Source organism: Monodelphis domestica, chromosome 4 (assembly GCF_027887165.1).
Source record: "Monodelphis domestica isolate mMonDom1 chromosome 4, mMonDom1.pri, whole genome shotgun sequence".
Lineage (NCBI taxonomy): Eukaryota > Metazoa > Chordata > Mammalia > Didelphimorphia > Didelphidae > Monodelphis > Monodelphis domestica.
Window position 1 is genome coordinate 37,607,363 of NC_077230.1, and position 21,949 is coordinate 37,629,311.

Genomic DNA, 21,949 nt, shown 5'->3' on the forward strand with positions numbered 1-21,949 from the left:
GCATAAATATTTGCTCTTTTGCAAGCTTTAAGTAAGTAGGCCTGAGCACTGAGATTGGATGGAAGGGAAGCATACCAAAACATGTCATGGCTAGAGACCATAAAACTGTGAATCAAATATCACCCCTCATAAAAGACACCATCAAAGGAAAAGATTAAATAATTTTGTAGAGGAATATTGGTAAAGACATCATAGAGATGCTTGACCATGTCTACCACATCTCTATTTAGTATGAGGTTACATAATCATACCAAGGTATAAGTACTGATTCAGTGATCCTGAGTTCCCAATGTTGAACCATGTTGAAATAAATCTTCTAAGATTTAAATCCTGTTCTAAGATTTGGAAATAATAAAAAAAAGTTAATGAAAGAATGAATAAAAAAGACTGGTGCATCAGCCAATTTTGCCAAAATATTGTTTTCAGTTCTGGAGATGCAAATATAAAATCAAAGATAATCTCAGCCCCTCCCAGAGAGTTTACATTCAAATAGAGGGAAACAACCTGGGTTGGGCATTGGGGGTGGGGTGGCAGGGGCATGAAGTGGAGGGGGTAAAGTCTGGAGAAAGCATAGTATCTGTAAAATAATGGTTTGGATGATTTGTATAGTTGAAAGAATGGTAAATGGAGCCATAGATAGGAAGATATGTTAGCATGCCCTTTCCAATAAAAGAATTGGTTCCTAAACTGGAAAGTGGAGAGGAGAAAGGGAGAAGGCTATGAATATGCCTTTGTCATCACTGTGTCAAAGATATTTTAGGGAGGAAAAGGAAGTGAGGTTGGATCTGGGACTAATGAACAATTCTGGCAGATATCAGGTGCAAAAAGCAGAAAAACATGAAAGATCTCTTGGCTTGCAACACTCTGAAGTTATTTGGAGATTGATAGACCCACAAGCTTTTAAAGTCACCAGACTCAGATTTGACTGCCACACTACCACCACAATTGTAATACTTAAGTATTATTTTAACCATTTAACATGTAAAAAACTGCTCTTTTTATTAGGTGCATATTTTTATTTTTCTAATGACAATCACAAGCCCACTATTTGACAGTATAAATGCATTTTGTATTTTTGTTTGTCATGGTTAATTCTTGGCACATTTTCATATCTACCCTTTCTACTTCATTTCACTAATTTGTGGGATAGCAGTTCTATTTCGGAAACCTATGTAATAGGAAGAACTGTCTTTTCTTTTGGTGATATAAGTACTTATTAAAATAAAAAACAGAAGTCTTCCGGTTAAGATGGCGGCTTAGAGAAAGCTAAAGTTCAGATCTCTGGAAAACCCTTCCCGACCGATCTCAAACTATAAGCTCCTAAGGCGCTGAAATTCAAAACGATCAACAGCATAGACCCTGGAAACCCTCCTCCTGGACCTGGACCCGGATCAAAAGGTACGGCTCCCCTCAAAAGCCAGGACCCGAGATCACTCGGACCTAAGGGGTAGGAGCGCAGAGTCCAAGGCTCCCGGAAGCCGCAGCCCGGCCCAGCTCAGAGAGCAGGGTCCTCGGAACAACAACCCTCAGGGCCTTCTATCCGAGTCCCAGTGAAAGTCACTGCCTGGAGCTCCCGCTGCAGAGAGTAGGGTCGAAACAACAGCAACCCTCAGGGCGGGCAAGACAGCCTCACAGGCTGGATTCTGCTATCCAAGTCTCAGTGAAAGTCCCTGCCCTCGGAGCTGGGGGAAGCTGCAGCCCATCCCCCCGCAGGCCGACGAAACAGCCTCACGGCCAGCGATTCCGAAGGCAACTTCCGGAAAGCAACCCCACCCAGAGAGCCGGGGGGAGAGTGTAGCCTCGTGGTCCGACCCTTCCATTCCAGTTCCAGTGAGGCATATTCAGTTTAACCCAGGGAAAGCTCATAGAACCGACAATCCACCCAGGACTAAAGCCTCTGAACACCAGACAGAGATAAGAAAAGCTAATCCTCCACATTCAGAGACGGCAAACTCCACAGAAGCACAGAAGCCCCAAAATACCAAGAAAAATAAGAAGAAAGGGGCGACTTTGGACACATTCTATGGAGCCAAAATACAAAATACAGAGCAGATAGAAGAAGATATACAAGAAAATGCTCCAAAATCTTCCAAAAGAAATGGAAACTCTCCACAAACCCATGAAGAATTTGAATCAGAAATGACCAAAAAGATGGAAGCCTTCTGGGAGGAAAAGTGGGAAATAATGCAAAAGAAATTCACGCATCTACAAAACCAGTTTGACCAAACTGTAAAAGAAATTAGAAGAGAACATAAAATATCTCACCGACAAGGTGATAGATCTGGAAAATAGAGGGAGAAGAGATAATTTAAGAATAATTGGACTCCCAGAAAAGCCAGAAATAAACACCAAACTGGACATGGTGATACAAGATATAATCAAAGAAAATTGCCCAGAGATTCTAGAACAAGGGGGCAATACAGCCACTGACAGAGCTCACAGAACACCTTCTACACTAAACCCCCAAAAGACAACTCCCAGGAATGTAATTGCCAAATTCCAAAGCTATCAAACAAAAGAAAAAATCCTACAGGAAGCTAGAAAAAGACAATTTAGATATAAAGGAATGCCAATCAGGGTCACACAAGACCTTGCAAGTTCTACTCTGAATGATCGTAAGGCATGGAACATGATCTTCAGAAAGGCAAGAGAGCTGGGTCTCCAACCAAGAATCAGCTACCCAGCAAAACTGACTATATACTTCCAAGGGAAAGTATGGGCATTCAACAAAATAGAAGATTTCCAACTTTTTGCAAAGAAAAGACCAGAGCTCTGTGGAAAGTTTGATACCGAAAATCAAAGAGCAAGGAATACCTGAAAAGGTAAATATTAAGGAAAGGGAAAAAATGTTATCTTCTTCTTTTACTCAAACTCTCTTCTATAAGGACTACATCTCTATCAATCTATGTATACTAACATGTGGGGAAAATGTAATGTATAAATAGGGGGTAAAGAAAGACCAAATAGAATAATCTTTCTCACACAAAGATTCACATGGGAAGGGGAGGGGAAGAAAACTCCTATACGAAGGAGAGGAAGAGAGGGTTTTTTTTTACTTAAACCTTAATCTCAGGGAAATCAACTCTGAGAGGGAAAAACATCCAGATCCATTGGGATCTTGAATTCTATCTTACCCAACAAGGGTAGGGAGAAGGGAAAACCAAGGGGGGAAGGAGGAGAGGGAGAACAAAAAGGGAGGGAAAGAGAGGGGGGAGGGGGAGGGAACAAAAAGGGAGGGACTAAAAAGGGAAACATCAAGGGAGGGGACAAGGGGGACTGATTCAAAGTAAATCACTGGATTAAAAGGTAGAGCTGAAGAAGAAAAGGTTAGAATTAGGGAAGGATATCAAAATGCCAGGGAGTCCACAAATGACAATCATAACTTTGAACGTGAATGGGATGAAGTCACCCATAAAACGTAGACGAATAGCAGAATGGATTAGAATCCAAAACCCTACCATATGTTGTCTTCAAGAAACACACATGAGGCGGGTTGACACCCCACAAGGTCAGAATTAAAGGATGGAGTAAGACCTTCTGGGCCTCAACTGATAGAAAGAAGGCAGGAGTGGTAATCATGATATCTGATAAAGCCAATGCAAAAATGGACCTGATCAAAAGGGATAGGGAAGGTAATTATATTTTGTTAAAAGGGACTCTAGACAATGAGGAAATATCATTAATCAACATGTATGCACCAAATAATATAGCACCCAAATTTCTAATGGAGAAACTAGGAGAATTGAAGGAAGAAATAGACAATAAAACCATACTAGTGGGAGACTTAAACCAACCATTATCAAATTTAGATAAATCAAATCAAAAAATAAATAAGAAAGAGGTAAAAGAAGTGAATGAAATCTTAGAAAAATTAGAATTAATAGACATATGGAGAAAAATAAATAGGGATAAAAAGGAATACACCTTCTTCTCAGCACCACATGGCACATTCACAAAAATTGACCATAACATAGCACACAAATGCAAAAAAGCAGAAATAATGAATGCAGCCTTCTCAGACCACAAGGCAATAAAAATAATGATTAGTAATGGTACATGGAAAACCAAATCTAAAACCAATTGGAAATTAAACAATATGATACTCCAAAACCGTTTAGTTAAAGAAGAAATCATAGAAACAATAATTTCATCGAGGAAAATGACAATGGTGAAACATCCTTTCAAACCTTTTGGGATGCAGCCAAAGCAGTAATCAGAGGTAAATTCATATCCCTGAATGCTTATATTAACAAACAAGGGAGAGCAGAGATCAATCAATTGGAAATGCAAATGAAAAAACTCGAAAGCCATCAAATTAAAACCTCGCAACAGAAAACCAAATTAGAAATCCTAAAAATTAAGGGAGAAATTAATAAAATCGAAAGTGAAAGAACTATTGATTTAATAAATAAGACAAGAAGCTGGTACTTTGAAAAAACAAACAAAATAGACAAAGTACTGGTCAATCTAATTAAAAAAAGGAAGGAAGAAAAGCAAATTCACAGCATTAAAGATGAAAAGGGGGACAGCACCTCCGATGAAGATGAAATTAAGGCAATCATTAGAAATTACTTTGCCCAATTATATGGCAATAAATACACCAATTTAGGAGAAATGGATGAATATATACAAAAATACAAACTGCCTAGACTAACAGAAGAGGAAATAGAATTCTTAAATAATCCCATATCAGAAATTGAAATCCAACAAGCCATCAAAGAACTTCCTAAGAAAAAATCCCCAGGGCCTGATGGATTCACCTGTGAATTCTATCAAACATTCAGAGAACAGTTAATCCCAATACTATACAAACTATTTGACATAATAAGCAAAGAGGGAGTTCTACCAAACTCCTTTTAAGACACAAACATGGTACTGATTCCAAAACCAGGCAGGTCAAAAACAGAGAAAGAAAACTATAGGCCAACCTCCCTAATGAATATAGATGCAAAAATCTTAAATAGGATACTAGCAAAAAGACTCCAGCAAGTGATCAGAAGGATCATTCACCATGATCAAGTAGGATTCATACCAGGGATGCAGGGCTGGTTCAACATTAGGAAAACCATCCACATAATTGACCACATCAACAAGCAAACTAGCAAGAACCACATGATTATCTCAATAGATGCAGAAAAAGCCTTTGATAAAATACAACACCCATTCCTATTAAAAACACTAGAAAGCATAGGAATAGAAGGGTCATTCCTAAAAATAATAAACAGTATATATCTAAAACCAACAGCTAATATCATCTGCAATGGGGATAAACTAGATGCATTCCCAATAAGATCAGGAGTGAAACAAGGATGCCCATTATCACCTCTACTATTTGACATTGTACTAGAAACACTAGCAGTAGCAATTAGAGAAGATAAAGGAATTGAAGGCATCAAAATAGGCAAGGAGGAGACCAAGTTATCACTCTTTGCGGATGACATGGTGGTCTACTTAAAGAATCCTAGAGATTCAACCAAAAAACTAATTGAAATAATCATCAACTTTAGCAAAGTTGCAGGATACAAAATAAACCCACATAAATCATCAGCTTTTCTATATATCTCCAACACAGCTCAGCAGCAAGAACTAGAAAGAGAAATCCCATTCAAAATCACCTTAGACAAAATAAAATACCTAGGAATCTACCTCCCAAGACAAACACAGGAACTATATGAACACAACTACAAAACACTCACCACACAACTAAAACTAGACTTGAGCAAATGGAAAAAACATTAACTGCTCATGGATAGGACGAGCCAATATAATAAAAATGACCATCCTACCCAAACTTATTTATCTATTTAGTGACATACCCATTGAACTACCAAAATACTTCTTCACTGATTTAGAAAAAACCATAACAAAGTTCATTTGGTATAACAAAAGATCAAGGATATCCAGGGAAATAATGAAAAAAAAAACAAAATATGATGGGGGCCTTGCAGTCCCTGACCTAAAACTATATTACAAAGCAGCAGTCATCAAAACAATTTGGTACTGGCTAAGAAACAGAAAGGAAGATCAGTGGAATAGACTGGGGGAAAGCGACCTCAGTAAGACAGTATACGATAAACCCAAAGATCCCAGCTTTTGGGAAAAAAATCCACTATTTGATAAAAACTGCTGGGAAAATTGGAAGACAGTGTGGGAGAGACTAGGAATAGATCAACACCTCACACCCTATACCAAGATAAATTCAAAATGGGTGAGTGACTTAAACATAAAGAAGGAAACCATAAGTAAATTGGGTAAACACAGAATAGTATAGATGTCAGACCTTTGGGAGGGGAAAGGCTTTAAAACCAAGCAAGATATAGAAAGAATCACAAAATGTAAAATAAATAATTTTGACTACATCAAACTATAAAGCTTTTGTACAAACAAAACCAATATAACTAAAATCAGAAGGGAAACAACAAATTGGGAAAAAATCTTCATAGAAACCTCTGACAAAGGTTTAATTACTCATATTTATAATGAGCTAAATCAATTGTACAAAAAAATCAAGCCATTCTCCAATTGATAAATGGGCAAGGGACATGGATAGGCAGTTCTCAGATAAAGAAATCAAAACTATTAACAAGCACATGAAGAAGCGTTCTAAATCTCTTATAATCAGAGAGATGCAAATCAAAACAACTCTGAGGTATCACCTCACACCTAGCAGATTGGCTAACATAACAGCAAAGGAAAGTAATGAATGCTGGAGTGGATGTGGCAAAGTAGAGACATTAATTCATTGCTGGTGGAGCTGTGAACTGATCCAACCATTCTGGAGGGCAATTTGGAACTATGCCCAAAGGGTGACAAAAGAATATCTACCCTTTGACCCAGCCATAGCACTGCTGGGTCTGTACCCCAAAGAGATAATGGACACAAAGACTTGTACAAAAATATTCATAGCTGCGCTCTTTGTGGTGGCCCCAAACTGGAAAACGAGGGGATGCCCATCAATTGGGGAATGGCTGAACAAACTGTGGTATATGTTGGTGATGGAATACTATTGTGCTAAAAGGAATAATAAAGTGGAGGAGTTCCATGGAGACTGGAACAACCTCCAGGAAGTGATGCAGAGCGAGAGGAGCAGAACCAGGAGAACATTGTACACAGAGAGTAATACACTGTGGTATAATCGAATGTAATGGACTTCTCCATTAATGGCGGTGTAATGTCCCTGAACAATCTGCAGGGATCTAGGAGAAAAAACACTATTCATAAGCAAAGGATAAACTATGGGAGTGGAAACACTGAGAAAAAGCAACTGCCTGAATACAGAGGTTGAGGGGACATGACAGAGGATAGACTCTAAATGAACACTCTAATGCAAATACTATCAACAAAGCAATGGGTTCAAATCAAGAAAACATCTAATGCCCAGTGGACTTACGCGTCGGCTATGGGGAGTGGGGGGGAGGAAAAGAAAATGATCTATGTCTTTAACGAATAATGCTTGGAAATGATCAAATAAAATATATTAAAAAAATAAAAAACAAAACATTTCTCAGCCCTTTTATTAATCTGCTTTTAAAAAGAATGAATCAGGAAAGCATTACAGAAGCATACTTTCAAGCTATTGATGTCTTCTGCCTACTGATATTTTTGTTTCAAATTTCTTAACACATTATAGAGACTTGTCCACCCATTTCTTCCCTTCTGATATTAATTGTCTTAATATTCCAAATAATGATGAATCATTTAGCAACTGCTAAGTTAAGAAAGATAGACTATACTTATTTTACATTTCTGTACCTCAAATAATTTAGGATACAAACAAGAGCCTTTCTGTTTTTTATGCACTATGCTCCACCTGCCATATTTAGGCTATTTCATTTGATGTCCCCATGCCTGGAATGCCTTTCCTCTGCATCTCCACATCATAGGCTTTTGTTCTTCATTCCAGATGTAGTTCAAGAACTGCCTGTATGTAAAGCTTTTCTTGAGCTTCTCGAAAACTAGTGTCACTCCTTTCAAACTACCTTGAATTCAAATACCTTTGTACTTCTCTGTTTATTTTGTATGTGCATGTATATTCTTGTTTGTTGACTCCATGGGAATGTCCACTGTAAGTACGGTTTGCTCTTTTTAATGTATTTTAATCCCCATTGCCTAGCAAAGCAAATAGCAATCTTTAATAAATATTTATTGATCTGGCAACTGATAGTATCCAATGTTCAGTAGGAGCAGCCCTAAGGTTTGCTGAATGAAGCCAAGCCTTGGGGGCCAATGATGAAACATAGATTGTGAGCCTGGGTTCTCTTTTAATGAAAAAGGAAGATGATGATAGCCTGGAAATTAGTAACTAATGAGATCACTACCACTAGCCTGAATTTAACAGTTACTTCCATTATTTGTATATTGTGAATTGCACCGTGGTTAAAGCAGTTGACCTGGAGTCAGGAGAACTTGAGTTCAAATGTGGTCTTAAATACTTAGTAGCTGTGTGACCTTTGGGAAGTCACTTAACCCTCCATTTCCACATCTCTAAAATGAGTGCAAGAAGGAAATGGAAAACTACTCTAGTATTTTTGACAAGAAAACTCCTGATGTGGTCACCAAGAGTCAGACACATCTAAATGACTAAACAAGAAGAACATGAAATACAAAGTTGATTTGAAGACACCTTCACATTGTTTCTCCCTTCTGCCCTTTTCCCTAGTCTACAGTTTTCCTGGCCACTACAAATTTCGAGTTCCCACAGTGAAGTTCAGACAGTGCAAAAATTGTCATTTTCAAGTCATGGGGGTGGGAGGGAAAGTAGGGCATGTAGAAGGTGAAGAATAAAATTTTAGGGTAAAAGACACAGAGTAATGATTGAAATGGAGGATAGGGGAGGAACTCTTACATGGACTGGTCCATATTATACCATATTTTATACTCAAGTTATAAAGATATGCAAAGATATGCTTTTAATGGCCTACCTAGAAGAGAAACCATATACCCATTCTTGTATTGGTTTTCTCTTTTTTATTTAATAGTGATCCCAAATCTCCTAGGAATAGTCTATATAATTCCTTGCATTTTTGTGCCCAGGGTTTAGGTAGAAATGTTCCCTTAAATTATAAAAGTGACTAGACTTTACATTCTCCACTCAAAAGTCTTGGCACTTTTTATATCAGTTGCATTCTTAGGTAAATAGTTGATGAGGATATGGTAGAAAGTGGGGGGGGGGGTAGAAGAGGAGGATTTAGAGAATAACTAACAGGAAATAGTACTGGATAGACCTTCAAGGAAGGGCTGCTTATGTTGTGTTAGCAGCACTGCCCATTGGATACCATTTCTTTTCTTCCCCTCCTATCTACCTAAGGTAAGATGGAAGAACTTTTTTGTAAAAGAAATATTTTATAACTATTTTAATCATGGTAATTTCCTAAAGAATACAAATTATTATATTAATTTAAAATAATTTTATTTTAATAATAAATTCCCAAATGGGTTTTTAGAAGTTATATGATCCATATTGTCTCCCTCCCTTCTTTCATTGAAATTCCAAGGATTCCAATTCATTGACTATACTAGATATCCTTTTTAATTAGATCTTTTTTTGGTTTTAGCTTTGTCTGAGGTCATGATTGCTACTCCCACTTTTCTTGTCTCAGTTGAAGCCTAACAGATTCTACTCCAGCCTCTTACCTTTACTCTGTGTATGTCTACTTGACTCAAATATGATTCTTATAAACAACACATAGTAGGAGTCTGGTTTTAATCCACTGTGCTATCTGCTTCCATTTTTTTGAGGGAGTTTATTCCATTTACATTCAGAGTTATGATTACTATCTGTGTATTCCTTTCCATCTTGGTTTCCTCTTTTAATCCTGTTCTTTCTCCTTTCACTTTTTCCCTCCACACGAGTGTTTTGCTTTTAATCACTCTCCCTATTCCCCCTCCCATATATTATTCCTCTTCTCATCTTTACCTTTCTTATTCTCCTCCATCTCTATAGGATTTTTTTAATCACCCCCCCATTTCTCCTTCCCTTATATTACTTCTCTTCTCAAAACTCCCTTTCTTATTCCCCTTCTACTTCTCTGTAGGATGAGATAGGATTTGAAACACCAATGTATCTGGCTGCTCTTCCCTCTCTGAGACAAATCCAATGAGAGTAAAATTTAAGTACTACTCATCACCATCCTCATCCTCTCCTCCAATGTAATAGTTCCTCCCCACAACTCTTTATGTTATATAATTTATCCCATTTTACTTCTCTGAATGAAATCCTCTTTTTTGTTTTTTTGCATATCATCCTAAACCCCTTACTACCACACCCTCTTTTTATGTATACTTCTTCTAACTACTATGATAATGACAAATTTTGAAAGTTTTAAATAGTTTCTTTCCATCTAAGAATATAAATAATTTGAACTTATTGAAACTCTTTTTTTCCCTCTTATTTACTTTTGTATGCTTCTCTTGAATTTTGTATTTTGACATCACGTTTTCTGTTTATGTCTGATCTTTTCTTTAGTATTGCTTGGAAATCTATTTTATTAAATAACCATACTTTCCCCTTAAACTATAATGATTTTTTTTATGGGTAGGTGATTATTGGTTGTAAACCCAGTTCCCTTATCTTTAGGAATATTATATTCCAAGATTTCCAGTCCTTCAATGTGGAAGCAGCTATATCCTGTATAATCCCGAATGTGGCTCTATGGTGTTTGAATTATTTATTTCTGACTGCTTTTAGTATTTGATTCTTGGACTGGGAGCTCTTGAACTTGGTTAAAATGTTCCTGAGAATTGTCATTTGGGGATTTATTACAGGAGGTGATCTGTGTTTTTTTTTTCCATTTCTAATTTACCCTCATGTTCAAGAATATTAGGGCAGTTTTCTTTGATAATTTCTTTTAATATGATGTCTTGGCTTTTTTTTTCTTTCATGATTTCCAGGTAGTCAAATAATTCTTATATTGTCTCTCCTCTATCTATTGTCTAGGCCACTTGATTTTTCAATGAGATATTACATATTTTCTTCTATTTCTTAATTCTTTTGATCTTATTTTGTTTCTTGATGTCTCATCAAGTCATTAGCTTCTGTTTGCCCAATTCTAATTTTTAAAGAATTAATTTCTCCCATGACATTTTAATCCTCCTTTTCAATTTGGTGAATTATATGTTCATGGAACTCTTTTCTTCACTGATTTTTTTGCCTCTTTTTCCAGTTGACCAATTTTACTTTTCCAATTGTTATTTTCTTTTTGCATTACTTTCTTTTCTTTTTCCCATTTTCTTTCCATTTTTCTTCAACCAATCTTATTTTATTTTTGAATTTCTTTTATAATTTTTCTAGTGCTTCAGACTAATTTCCATTTTTCTTTGAAGTTTTGCATTGTAGTTGCTTGGCTTTGACTCCATTGAAATTTCCTGTGGTTAGGCGTTTCTTTTGCTTTTTGCTTATTTTCATAGACTTTCCCCCCCGGTGGACTGGGAGTTCTGAAAGCTGTTGATTCTTTCTTTTCTACTGATAACTTGCAGTATTCAGTCCTGTGTGTTATTTTGCCCTGGGTCTAGGGCTTCTTCACTTCAGTGCAGAAAGGAGGCTTGAAAGAGCCAAGTGCTACTGACTTTTGTTCCTTTCTGCTGGGTTGTGCCAGGGCTTAGGATTTCAAGGGTTGGGTTTGGGGCATGGGGTGCTCTGTTGTTGGTTTAGCCAGGGTCCTGGGATCCCAAAGTTGGCCTTTGCACAGCATCAGAATCTGTTGCAGTAAGTTGAAAGGTGGTTGGCCAGCAGTCCTCTGTGTGCAGTTTTACTTCCAATTCCCTCTTATCTCACGGTAATTGAGTATCTCTGGCTATCTTTCAAGTGGTATTCAGTAGGACGACTGACTTCATCTCACTGTTGGTTTTTGACTCCTGTCATTTTGAAGTGCTTTTAAAAGATTGGCTTACATTACAGAATATATTCTATATACAAATGTTAGACTTATGATAAATATTAAGTAGAATTAGATGTCTCTTATAGATAAGAGAAGATAAAGCACTCTTTTCTAAGATAAGTAATTGCACAAAAATTCTTTTGACATTGTGTGAAGTAAATATTTAGGAGATCTTGATCCTATGAATCTCAGTGGCAGGATATAGGAATCAGAGTCACATGTCTAATGTTGCATGATGTTTGAAAGCCATTGGCCTATGGAAAGATCCTGATCTGGGAGAAGCATAGGTTTGAAAAGCCAGTGAGGAAAGCTAGGAAGTCTCTTTTATCCAGACTGGACTTGAACTAACTCTCTCTCTGGACTGTCTCTGTCTCTGTCTGTCTGTCTCTCTCTCAGTTCTCTTATCTGAGCTCATGATCTTTGATAAGTCAAGGTTCTGAGCACCAGGTGCAGTGAGGAATCGGATTTTTACATATATGTGTATATACATACATAGCAATTAAACAGTTAAAAAGAAGTGAAATTTCCCCTATCTTCCTATCTCTCATCATGATAGGAAGCAAGGGAGTATGGATATAGTTTCATTCTTTTGGTGAATAATGATAATTTATTTGGGAGTAAACTAGTGAAAAAGGATCTTCTGTGTGGAACTTTCCTTCAAATGTTAAGGTGTATCTACCTACAACCATCAGTAGAAATCATTTGTAATGGGAACAAGCTGGAGGACTTTTCAGTAATATTAGGAGTGAAGCAAGGATGCCTATTATCACCACTATTCAGTATTACACTAGAAATGCTAATTATAGCAATAAGAAAAGGAAATTGAAGGAATTAGAATAGGCAGTGAAAAAAAAAAACTATTGTTTCACAGGTGATATGATGGTATGTATATTCGACTCCTAGAAAATAAACTTAAAAATAATTGAAAAAATTCACAACCTTAGCAAAGTTCAGTTTATAAAATAAGCCCACATAAATATGAGGGAGAGCCCTTGTTTCTTGATTTGCTGAGAGTTTCCTCTTTACTCCGATACTTTCTGCCACTCTGTCTCCTCTTTGTGCTTCACATCTCCCATAAAAAGATGAACAAGGATTGCCAAGGCAGACCTCTCTACATGCATAAGTCCTCTCCAATCCACCAGGTACTCTAGTATCTCTTCTCTCCTTACTTTTAATATCTGCTGATCTAGTGGTTGCTTTCTTGCTGACTACAACCATGCCTCATCCTCAAAAAAACTCAAACCATTCATCTTTGCTAACTTTGGTCACATATCTAGTGTGTTTTTTAGTCTAAACTCCTTGAACAAGCTATAACTCCTTCTGTCCCCTCTCTTTTCACTATTTTTTTCTTATTTCTCTATAGTCTGGTTTCTGATTTCATCATTTAAACCAACCTACTTTCTTTAAACTCCTCAGGCATATCTTCTTGACCAAATCCATTGGCTTTTTCTCAGTCTTCATCATTCTTGACCTCTCTGCAACCTTTGACAACCTTTTCTGTACTCTGTTCTAGGTTTACTGAGGGCTCTTGATTCCTTCCTGGTTCTGTTTCCTTCTGACCACTCTTTCTGCTGCACCATCAGTCATATCTAGGTCATACTTAATAATTTTTCATGTCCCTCAGGGCACTGTTCTGGGCCCTCTTCTATTTTAAGTTTAGTAATCTAATCAGTTTCCTTGGATTCAATTCAATAATGCTTATATGTCTATAAATCTAGTTCTATTTTTTTTAACTATATCTAGTTCTAACTCTTTCCTGACCTCTACTCTCACATCTGATGTCCTGTAAACACCTACAACTCAATATGTATAAAAATGAACTCATTATCTTTAAGCACTTCCACTTTCTAAATTTCTCGATCATTGTCCTGGATTCCACCATCTTTCTAGTTTCCCCTGCTCATAACAATGTCATCCTCAAAATCTCACTACTACAACCCAAAATCTAGTCTTTTGCCAAGTCAACTTGATCTTTGCCACATCTCTTAAATATGGCCTCTTCTTCTTTTCTGCTATATTGCCCAACCCACCATGGTGAAGGCCTTAATTTCCTTTTGCCTCAACAACTGCAAACAACTGCAATATCTTTAAACAAGACAATCCATCTCTCTGGCTGACGCATTCTTGATTGGCTGTACCCATTTTTGCAATGCTTGCTCTCCTCACCTTATCTTCCTACCAGACACTTCCCTAGCTTCCTTCAAGCCCTACTTAAAAGCACACCTTCTGCAGGAAACCTGTTCCCCAATGACTCTTAATTCTAGTGCCTCCCCTCAGTGGACTAGTTCGCATTTTTCCTGTATAAAGCCTACTCATTGATCATTGTCTGTGTGTTGTGTTCAGATTAATATTGTGAGCTTCCTTAGGTAGGGGGCTATCTTTTCTCTTGCTTTACATGACCAGCACTTAGCATAGTGCATGGCACATAGTTGGTCTTTAATAAATGTGAATTGACTGACTGATTGGAGTATGAAATACACTCAAGATAAACTTTTTATCTTAAATTCATGATGACATTTTTTTTACTTTTTAGATTTTTAAAACGCATACAAAAAATCCTCTTGCTGATGTAACTTCTGCAACATTTTCTCTTGATTCATTCCTGGTTCAGAGGAAAAATAAGAAAAAAATAAAGTACCTTCCATTCTGATGCAGAATGATACTGAATAATAAACATACAAAAAATTCAAAACTTTAAGATTTTTAATGAAGATAAAGAACATGTCATAGGATGAAGCTAAAGGGAGAATACAACATGCTTCTCTGAAATTTGGGGAAGGGTGTGTGTATACGTATCTGGGTGTATCTTTATTTGAATTTGTGTTGTAGTCTTTTGATATTTGGAACTTGAACTGTAATTGCTCCTCCTATTTTATAGATGTATTTGTATTTTCCCCAGTTTCATATAGAAACAATTTTCTATATTTATCTCACACTTTGTAATCCAAATTCTCTCTCCCTCCCTTGCTCTCTTCTTCCCCACTCTCCAAGATGGCAAGTACTCTGATGTAGGTTATACATGTGCTATACTTATTTCCATATTCATCATGGTGTGAAAGTAAACATACACCATACATATAAGAAAAAAACTCATGAAGGAAATAAAATGAAAAATGCTATGCTTTGATCTGCATTCAGGCTCCCTCAGTTCCTTTATGGTGGTGAATAGCATTTTTCATCATGAATCCCTTGGAATTGTCTTGGTTCCCTCATTGTTGATAATTCAATCATTCACAGTTCATTTCTATTGTTTTAAAACTGACATCAACTTCAAGAACCTAAAACGCCTCTGGGAACATTATTTTCACACAGATCTGATAGGGTTCCATAAGTAGGAATTGCTTATTTTCCAACAAATCCATGTGATGGTTCAATGGCTATGAACCTGATGAAAGTCAAAAAAATGCAAAACCAATTTTAATATTCTATTAATATGAAAATACCTTTTGGCAACCAATACCACCACCTTCTCTTCTAGTGCTTTTTTTCTGTTTTTTAGAGATCCACTGGAAGCATCTGAAATTAAAAGTGAATTAATAGGATTTGTTATTTTAGTGCACATTCTTGAGTCTATGTAAAAAAAATCAAATTAGGTATAAACATTAGATCTAATTATCTGTCTAGACTTAAGTAAAATAAGATAGTACAACCAGTATATCAAAAATGATTTTGTGTGGCTGTGTTTGGGGATGTGGAGGAGGAAGGAAGGATGAGAAGAAAAAAAAAGAGACAGATTGGGGAGGAAAGAGAGAGAGAAAAAAGGGAGGGAAACAACCTGAGGGAGAGAACTAAAACATGAAAGAGAATATCCAGGAATCATTCTATGACTAAGGGGACTTTTAGAGAAAGAGAGGGAATGGTATGGTTTTACAAGTACCCAAACTGTAAAAACCCAGTAAGAAGAAAATTGTTTTATTTAGCAAGAATTTTGTTATTAAGAACTTACCGAAAGAAAGAAAATATTCTCCTTCTGTTTTTCCCCCCATCATTTGTAGAGTCTAGGAGTAAGAATAATTTCATGTGTGAAACACTAAAAATGGCCTAATGGCATCTGCAAGAGACAACAGCCACTTGAAGCTAGCTTCTGTCCTGGACCAACATCTTATAGAAAGTATAGCCTTGGGCACCAAATCCTTGGTGAAAAGGAAAGGGAGGTAATGGAAGTTGTGTTTCAGTTGAGGGGGTGGGAAGGGTTCTAGTGGTGTATGTATGAATGGACTGAGTAGTGATAAATCCTGTGTCAACTGGAAGGAAGGGTTGTGGCATTATGAGGACAGGGTAAACTCAGAATGTTTTATTACATTGATTTTTTTTCGTAAATATCCTTAATTGGAGACTAACTAGGAGACTAAATAGGTATTATCATTCTATAGGGGGAGTACCTCAAAGCATATCATTATGAAATTGAAGAAACTCACCAGCATTGTGTAGTGGGACTTCATTGCCCTTTCCTTCAGCCTCCCTTAAAGAGGAAGAGTAAAAACAAATGTCAATCCTCATTTTAAAAGGGCAAATTGGCAATTTGGGGAAATTGAGTTTTCTAAAATCATTCTAAGGACAGTGGAAAAGGAATCCCCTTCATCATAGCAAAGTTAGTACTTAGCTCTCCAAGAATTCAGACATTCAAAATTTATTTCACATGACTAATAGGGTGATATGTTTGAAAACTCAGAGTAGGAGTTTTGTGAGTGTGGGTAACACCCATAGATTTTTAGAAATCCAAAGAAGTTGACAAATTTAGAATCAATCCTAAAATACAACTTATAAAACAAAAGCATGGGAAAAAAACACAAAGACTTGTTTTTCTGTTGTGAAGTCCCACTCTGTTACAGTGGGGTTGAGCTTTGGATTTTGAGATACAGAATGGGCATAATATATTAGGGGTTTTAGAAGTCAGAAAAAGACCCTCTACTCTGATTCTGTCTCTCATTATACTCCCGAGAAACTGGATTTCAGAGAAGTAAAGTAACTCAATACAGATGGGTAATTGGTGTCATATTTTTGGTAAACAAGAACAAAGGCATTTCTGAATAGAATACTTATAGTTGCCACCCAAATGCTGAATCAGTCATTGAAGTCCTAAAGATGCTAGAAAGCTGTCATTAGAATTTGGTGAGAAATTGCCCAACTGCATTGGTAGTGGGACTTTATTGATAAGGAAGAATTCCTTCTATTAATAGAATCACACTGAAATTCCCTTCACTATCCATATTTATATATGTCCACTCTGGTCAAACTAGTTTCTAGTTAGGTACTGTTTAAGGAATAAAATTAAACCCCCATCTCACACACTTTTCTTCCCAAGTCACTGTTGGCCTAATACACTGCATTCAGTAACATATGTTGTTTTTAAACATTCTCGATGAAATCAAAATATTGTAGAAACAACTCAAAGCAAAACAATTAGGTTCCCTAGAATGGCTGTGAGTAGCCAGGGCCTTCTACTCTTTGGTCAGTACATAATCAATGAACAATGTAATAAGTCCTTAAAAACAAAAGCATGTGAGAGAATGTGTTGAATGATATAGGCCAATGGTATTTGGGTAGCAGTGCCCAGTAAGGTTTAAACACCAGTTTCTTAGAGCCATGTCTTTGAGATTAGTCAGAAAGATTCTAAGAGATACTTCCCTGAATTGTACCACTTTGTAAAATGGTTGTATTAAAAACTTGTCTAGGACCTCACTACATAGGTAATTCTAAGAGAGGTTTGGACAGATGTATAAGCTTACCCTGGATAATCATTACTTGTTGATGTTGTCACTCGCGCTGTGAACCAGATGCCCCCTTCGTCTATAAATACAGAGTATAAATGTGCACCGAAAAGGCATTTAAAGGGATAATTTTTAAAATCAGTTCATTTTCTAAAGCTATAGATTCCTGGTGATTTGCTGGTTCCATGGAAAAGGATGAAACTGGAGGTTCCCTACACTAATGGCAGACACTGGTTTTAAGAACCCCCCTGAACTCTCAAAATATTTATCATCAGTTCATATAAGTAATGGCAATTGCATAGATATTGACAAAGTGAACGTGGCTGAAATCTGAAAGTTTCCATATCAGCTATTTAGAACTCTTGAGGATTTCTTTGATTGAACTCAAATCACTGTAGGAACTGAATATAAACTTCTCTGCTGGGGGGAATTAATTATGGAAAGAAGAATAAAGAAACAACTGTTACCATCAAGCAGCTAACATTCTACTTGTTCAGTGATAGAAATGACAATTCTAACAGTAATCCACAAAAATCAATTCAGTCCAGAGTGTAACTGAAGAGGAGTTATTCAGTGGAGCCTTAGGCATCAAGTCCCTGTGAAAAGGGAAGGAGTGAAATAGAAGCTTGATTGTTGGTAATGTGGTTCAATGGAAGACTGCGGCTGGGATGTGAGTGGTATTTTGGAATGGATTGAGTAGCAACAATTCTTGTGACTACTGGAAGGAAGGGCTATAGTGTTAAAAGAATAAGGTGGACTTTGAATGTTCCATTGTATTGATAGTTTTTGTTGAATATTCCTAAATTGGAGAGAAACTATTATTAGGTATTATCTACAAGGGGAGTTCCTCAAAACATGTCATTCTGAAATTGAATTAACTCACCACCACTGTCTGATGACTCTTCGGCTCCCTTAACTTCAGCCTCCCTTAAGTAGGAAGAGTAAAAACATTAAGTACATATCCTCTTTTTAAAACAGCAAATTGGAAATTTGAGGGAATGTCTTTTCTTTTTTTTTTTTAATTTTATAGTATTTTATTTGATCATTTCCATGCATTTTTCATTAAAGACAAAGATCATTTTCTTTTCCTCCCTCCCACCCCCCGTGGCCGACGTGTGATTCCACTGGTATCATATGTGTTCTTGACTTGAACCCATTGCCATGTTGTTAGTATTTGCATCAGAGTGTTTGCTCCGAGTCTTTCCTCTGTCATGTCCCCTCAGCCATTGTAGTCAGGCAGTTGCTTTTCCTTGGTGTTTCTATTCCCTCAGTTTGTCCTCTGCTTTTGATCCCTGCAGATTGTGCAGGGACATTACACCACCACTAATGGAGAAGTCCATTACGTTCGATGATACCACAGTGTGTTTGTCTCTGTGTACAATGTTCTCCTGGTTCTGCTCCTCTCGCTCTGCATCACTTCCTGGAGGTTGTTCCAGTTCACATGGAAATCCTCCACTTTATTATTCCTTTGAGCACAATAGTATTCCATCACCAACATATACCACAATTTGTTCAGCCATTCCCCAATTGATGGGCATCCCCTCATTTTCCAATTTTTGGCCACCACAAAGAGCGCAGCTATGAATATTTTTGTACAAGTCTTTTTGTCCATTATCTCTTTGGGGTACAAACCCAGCAGTGCTATGGCTGGATCAGAGGGAATGTCTTTTCTAAAAAACATCCTAAGGTCCCTGAAAGAGGAATTTCCTTTATTGTGGAAGAGTTGGTACTTATATCTCCAAGAAATATTTACACTTTCAAAGTATATCTCACATGTCTAGGTTTCTATTGGGGGTGTTCTCAAAATATGAAAACTCAAAGTAGGAGCTTTTCTGGGTATGAACAACACTAACATGGATTTTTAGAAATCCAAAGAAGTGACAAATTTGGAATGAATCCACGAAATAGAGCTTACCAAACAAAAATAGGAGAACCAAGGTAAAGTATTGCTTTTCTGCTGTGAAGACCCACTCTGTTACAGGGAGAGAGCTTTGTATTTTGAGAGATACAGAATGGGCATAATATGCTAGAGGTTTTAGAAAAGAAGTATAAAAGAAAGAGACCATCTAATTCTCTCTCCTTGGATTTCTGGGAAAATGGAATTCCGAGAAGTAGAATTAATCAAATACATAGGGTCAACATCTTGAAAAATAAAAACAGGGGTATTTCTAAACCCAATATGTATAGCCACTTAAATGTATTAGTTTCTGAAGCCCTCTATAATGCTAGATAGCTATTATTAGAATATGGTAAAATGGTGCTCAAATTATATTGGTAGAGAGATTTTCTTGATCTGGTAGAGCTCCTATCAATGCAATTCTACAGAATTCCCTTCACTATCCATATCTATAAGTCTCTCTGGTCAATCTAGTCTCTAGTTAAGTACTGATTGAGGTGTATAGTTAAACCTCAAATTATCTCATACACTTTCCTTCCCAAGTCACAGTTAGCCTAATACAATGGATTCAGTAACATGTGTGGCTTCCAAACATTCTCACTGAAATCAAAATGCTGTAGAAACAACTCAGAGCAGATCAATTAGATTCCCTGGAATGGCTGTTAGTATCCAAGGCCGCCTACTATTTGGTCAGTACATAAATCAATGAACAATGTAATAGTCCTTTTAAAAAAAGCAAAAAATGTAGGAGAGAATGTGTTGTATGATATATGCCAATGGTATTTGTGTAACAGTGCCCAGTAAGGTTTAAACACCTGTTGGTTGGAACCATGTTTTTGTAGTTACTTAGATCATTTCCAAAACATATTTTCCTGGATTGTATCACTTTGTAAAATGCATATTTCAAAACTTGTCTAGGTCCTCACAACATACATAATTCTAAAAAAGGTATGGGAGAAGTGGAAGCTCACTCTTGATGATGATTACTTGTTGATGTCGTCACTCGTGCTGTGAACCAGATGCCTCCTTCATCTATAAATACAGAACATATAAATGTGTACCCAAAAAGCATTTAAAGGGATAATTTTTAAGTCAGACAATTTTCTAAAACAAGAGGGTGAGTTGCTGATTCCAAGGGGGAAAAATGCAACTGGAAATTCATTATACTACTGGCAGACATAGGTTTTTAAGAACCCCTTGAATTCTCAAAATATTTATCATCAGCTCATATAAGTAATAAGTCAATTGCATAAATATTGACAGAGTAAAAATGGCTATAATCTGAAGGTTTCAATATCAACTATTTGGAACTCTAGTGTATTTCTTTGATTGAACTCAACTCCCTGCTAGAAACATGCATAAAACTCTGCTGGGGAAATTAATTATGGAAAGAAGAATAAACAACTGTTACAATCAAACAGCTAACATTCTACTTGTTTAGTGATAGAAATGACAGTTCTGTGAGTAATCTACAAAAATCAATTCAGTCCATAGTGTAGCTGAAAAGGAATTATTCAGTGTAACCTTGGGTACCAAGTCTCTGTGAAAAGGGAAGTAGAAGATTGGTTTTGGGTAATGTGGTTTCAGTGAAAGATTGGGGCTGGGGTGTGAGTGATGTATGGGAATTGGACTGAGTAGCAACAATTTGTGTCAAGTGGAAGGAAGGGTTGTAGTATTAAGGGTGACTTAGATGTTCCATTGCAATCATAGTTTTTGTTCAGTATTCCTAACCTTGAGACTAAATAGGTTTAGGTATTATCCATCTATAAGGGATGTTCCTCAAAGCATGTCATTCTGAAACTGAAGAAACTCACCACTGCTGTCTGATGATTCTTCAGCTTCCTTTCCTTCATCCTCCCTTAAATAGGAAGAGTAAAAGCATTAAATGTAAGTCTTAATTTTAAAACAGCAAATTGGCAATTTGGGGAAAATATTCTTTCTAAAAACAATTCTTTACATCTGTAAAGATCCTAGAAAAAGAACCTCTTTAATTGTAGAAGAGTCAATGCATATCTCTCCAAGAATTATTTACACATACAAAGTATATTTTACACATCTTGACTGTCACTGGGTATTCTTGGCATTTGAGAACTCAAAGTAGGAGCTTTTATGAGTGTGAACAAGACTAAAAAGGATTTTTATTCACCCAAAGAAGTTGATGAATTTGGGATCAATTGAAGTGACAAAAACAAAAGCATGGACATCCTCACAAAGGTTTCTTTGATGGAGAGCTTTGGATTTTGAGACAAAATGGGAATAATATGCTAAAACTTCAAAAAGAGGTCTGAAAGAAAGAAGCCTTCTAGTTGGATTCTCTCTCTCTCTCGTTGTACTTCTGGGAAAATGGAATTTAGAGAAGTGTAGTGATTCAATTAAATACTAAGGGAGAATGAGTTACCATCTTGGTAAATAAAAACAAATACATTTCTGAATCAAAAATGTATATTTACTACTTGATTGCTGAA

General features: G+C 36.7%; 1 protein-coding gene across 4 annotated transcripts in view; it reads right to left on the bottom strand.

Annotated features, from left to right (window-relative positions):
• Positions 1-13,864: 13,864 nt before the first annotated feature.
• LOC103101663 (uncharacterized) overlaps positions 13,865-21,949 on the bottom strand; it is a 29,864-nt gene continuing 21,779 nt past the window's right edge. For 2 of the 4 annotated variants that reach the window (XM_016433403.2, XM_056793292.1), the window contains exons 12-18: positions 21,299-21,342; positions 20,456-20,516; positions 18,471-18,514; positions 17,606-17,666; positions 16,295-16,338; positions 15,823-15,874; positions 14,654-15,392 (exon numbers count right to left, since the gene is read on the bottom strand). In XM_016433403.2, the coding sequence (XP_016288889.2) occupies positions 15,305-15,392; positions 15,823-15,874; positions 16,295-16,338; positions 17,606-17,666; positions 18,471-18,514; positions 20,456-20,516; positions 21,299-21,342 (394 nt within the window). In that variant the 3' untranslated portion in view covers positions 14,654-15,304. Of the gene's footprint in view, positions 14,479-14,650; positions 15,393-15,822; positions 15,875-16,294; positions 16,339-17,605; positions 17,667-18,470; positions 18,515-20,455; positions 20,517-21,298; positions 21,343-21,949 lie in introns of those variants that run through there. The other 2 variants (XM_007493517.3, XM_056793293.1) reach the window with 2 other exon arrangements.